A 4,007-nucleotide genomic window follows, 5' to 3' on the forward strand; every position below is an offset into this window, starting at 1 on the left:
TACAATTCCTCAGGTGCATTGAGAGGTTATGTTATCCATATTTCTAAGTATTTATTCTATATGACAAGTTAGATGTTTTATATTTGTTTATACTTTAGATTATGCATCTAAAAAATTTCATTAGTTTCAAACTAATTTAATTTATTTATAAACTATAATTTCTTTATCTTTTACTTACAATCTTCGCTTATTGCATTTACTTCCTTTCAAATATACTTTACTTGCGCGCTCACTTATCCAATATGGTTAAAAGTGGTGGAGTTGCTCCTTATTGGTTAACTTTTTTTTAGTTGCGTGTGGCTAGACCGTGTATTCTTAGAGCATGGTTGGGATCATTGTTCGTAAGTCGTGGCTCGTGCTTAAAATCAAAATGGATATTGTACAGTTAGGTGACGAAACATTGCGAACAAATCAGTTGACAGTCAATAATTTGGAAATTGAAATTCTCCCACTCATCTACGAAATTATCCGAAGGTTCGTAGTCATTATTTTCTTCAAATTAATTTGAGATAAAGCCTTTTATTGTGGGTTTTTACATGTTTACATTGTTTACTTTGACCGCTTATGTTTAAAATGGATCTAAAGCGAATCTCTACCGATAGAAATCTCTAAATATTCATTGAAGATTCTCAGGCTCAGAGAAGCTTCAGAGAATATTCTCCTCAGGCACGTAGGTAGTTATTTTTAAAGGTCCAGGTAGCTTGTGTAAATTGTCTGAAGCTTTTGAAATGTCCTTTTCGAAATTGAAATAAGAATTCGATCATAAATAACAAGCAGAGGGGCTATCTCAATAGAGTATCCGACACTCACTAAGGGTCCTTTGTTAAGCTTTCGGTTAAAAATTTAGAAATAGATTTTTGTTTATTATAAGGTAACAGCCTAAAACATAATAACCCTACCGAAAGAAATCTCTGAGTTTTCTTTAGCGAAATAGCTTGGCGCATTTGAGTCTATAAACAAAGTCGATTTGAAACAAAATAGTCTGTGAGATAGTTTGAGAGATTTGGGTCCTTTTCAAGATCCTTTTAGTGGTCGTTTTAAGAGTGGTGCGTCGGTAATATAATGTTCCTTTTGTATTCCTCACGTACCGAGCGGGCAGAGTTATTTACAGTAGTTGGTCGTGGCTAATCCGCTCTCCCTTTTTAAATTTCTCTTCAAATTATTACCCTACCGAAAAGAATCTTTGAGTATATACTAAAAATTCTTTAGGTCAAAGAATCTCAGAGAAATTCTCCGCAGGCACTCAGGTAGATATTTTTTAAGGTCCAGGAAGCTTAAAATTGGAATTAATAGAGCGTTTCTCGTAAATGGAATGAGGTACGCCAAAAAAGACAACATTTTTGAATTCAACTAGAAAATTGTATATCAGTATATACGTTATAATTATAAATAAGTATAATGAGAAAATTCATCAATTGAAAAAAGTGTTAATAATTTGAAGAGAAATTTAAAAAGGGAGAGCGGATTAGCCACGACCAACTACTGTAAATAACTCTGCCCGCCCGGTACGTGACGAATACAACAGGAACATTATATTACGGCCGCGCCACTCTTAAAAGGAACACTAAAAGGATCTTGAAAAGGATCCAAATATCTCAAACTATCTCCGAGACTATTTTGTTTCAAATTGACTTTGTTTATAGACTCAAATGGGCCAAGCTATTTCGCTGAAGAAAACTCAGAGATTTCTTTCGTTAGGGTAACACTTTTTTTTAATTGATGAATTTTCTCATTATACTTATTTATAATTGTAACTTATATACTGATATACAATTTTCTAGTTGAATTAAAAAATGTTGTCTTTTTTGGCTTATCTCATTCCATTTACGAGAAAAGTTCTATTAATTCCAATTTTAAGCATTAAAATATTCTTATTTCTTATTAAATATTCTTATTTCAATTTCGAAAAGGATATTTTAAAGCATTCAGACCATTTAAGCGAGCTTCCTGGACCTTTAAAAATATCTACCTGAGTGCCCGCGGAGAATTTTTTTGAGATTCTTTGACCTAAAGAATTTTTAGTATATACTCAAAGATTCTTTTCGGTAGGGAAGGTAAAACTTTAGAATAACGGCTTCTCCCGTATAACCCTTCAACGTAAACAAATATCAGAAACTTATTATTTGATTAATTCTATATTAAAAAGAAGGGAGAAGAGCATTTTTAAACCACATTATGATTTTCTTTACGAAAAAAAGAAGCTGAAATGCATCTTACATACCTGACTGAAATCGCTATACTATGGCGCTCGTTATAGGTGATATTTGCAGTGGCGCACTAAAAAATATAAACTATTAAAAAAATATTCTTGTATTGCATTAAATAATGTATAATAATGAAATTATGAATTATGAACCATACAAAATTGGGAATTTGTTGTTATTAATGGATTTTTGATCGGGTTAGAGCCAGGTACGTAACTAACATTGCGGCCAGTTTTTTTTTAAATATTAGATATAAAAATTCCTCGAAAATGTTCTTCCCCCACCTTTTTCATTTAGAATTCATCGATTAATTACAAGTTTTTGTTATTTTTTACTTTAAAGGGTCATACGGGAGAAGCCGTTATTCTAAAGTTTTACCCATAATAATTCGGAATCTTCGTATTTCAATTATTTCAGATATCTAACTTTTTTTAGATATTTAAAATTGGAATGGATTTAATGTATCTCGTAAATGGAATCAGATAGCCAAAACAGACAACATTTTTTAATTCAACTCCAAAATATAAAATATAATTATAAAATATGTATAATGAGAAAATTCAACAATAAAAAAAAAGTGTTAATAATTTGAAGAAAAATTTAAAGAGGAAGTCGGGTTGGTGATGCCAACTATTGTAAATAACTCTGCCCGCCCGGTACGTGACGAATACAATAGGACCATTATGTGACCGTCGCATCACTCTTAAAAGGATCCAAATCTCGTAGACTATCTTTAGAGATGAAATCATTGAAATCGATCCTGCAGATAGTATTTAACGTGTTATGACAGTTTTAGAATATTGACTTTCGATGAATATTTATCACTTCAGTCTGTGATTTAAAATAAGTTTAGCAAGTGTAAATTATTAATTATTGACTTTAAAAAATTACAAAAAGACATCTCTAAGTTGATCGGAGGAAAAAAATGTGACCGGGAAAAACCCGGTAATTTCAAATTGCCTGATTACCAGACACCCTGTATTCTGAGATTTTCTATCGGCAGCGTATGCTAAATGTTCAAAATGACTAACAACAGCAAGATAATAATAAAACAAAAGGGAAAAGTAGGTTTTTGCGACTTGTTCATTGTTTCTAATTGTCAAAAATGTATGAAGTAGTATATACCTGACAATATTTTTGGTTTGAGGTGTTTCCGATCACACTTGTGTAACCAGTTGTTAGCACGTAGTTTTGTTAAGGGTGAGCTGAAAAAGGGTTTCGAAATGTGACGGGTCACTCATCTGTGACCAATTCTAGCACGTGTTTTTTTGTTGTTGCAAAAACCTCCTTGCTTCTCTTGTTTTATTATTATCTTGCTTTTATTAGTCATTTTGCACAGAAGCCGTCAAAGTAAACTCGATCAGGATTAATTTTTAGCGATTTGGTCGCCGATTTCAGTTAGGTACGCAAGGTGCATCTCAGTCTATTTTCTGATAAACAAACCCTACCGAAAAGAATCTTTGATTATATATTAAAAATTCTTTAGGTCAAAGAATCTCAAAGGAATTCTCCGCAGGCACTCAGGTAGATATTTTTAAAGGTCCAGGAAGCTCGCTTAAATGGTCTGAAGGCTTTAAAATATCCTTTCCGAAATTGAAATAAGAATACGATCATAAATAACAAGCAGAGAGACTATCTCAATAGAGTAGCCGACACTCAAGGGTCCTTTGTTAAGCTTTCGGATTAAAATTTAAAAGTAGTTTTTTTTTTAATTTCATAGTTAACAGCCTAAAACATAATAATTCGGAATCTACGGGTTTCGATGACTTCAGATATCTAACTTTTTTTTTAATGCTTAAAATT

At 32.0% G+C, this 4,007-nt stretch overlaps 1 protein-coding gene across 1 annotated transcript in view; it reads left to right on the top strand.

The window, feature by feature from the left end:
* Positions 1 to 340: 340 nt before the first annotated feature.
* Positions 341 to 4,007, top strand: part of LOC117182091 (mediator of RNA polymerase II transcription subunit 9-like) — a 41,199-nt gene continuing 37,532 nt past the window's right edge. Inside the window, exon 1 of the mRNA XM_033375116.1 lies at positions 341 to 474. Coding sequence (XP_033231007.1) covers positions 371 to 474 — 104 coding nt within the window. The 5' untranslated portion in view covers positions 341 to 370. The remainder of the gene's footprint in view (positions 475 to 4,007) is intronic.

This window comes from Belonocnema kinseyi, chromosome 10 (assembly GCF_010883055.1).
Source record: "Belonocnema kinseyi isolate 2016_QV_RU_SX_M_011 chromosome 10, B_treatae_v1, whole genome shotgun sequence".
Classification (NCBI taxonomy): domain Eukaryota; kingdom Metazoa; phylum Arthropoda; class Insecta; order Hymenoptera; family Cynipidae; genus Belonocnema; species Belonocnema kinseyi.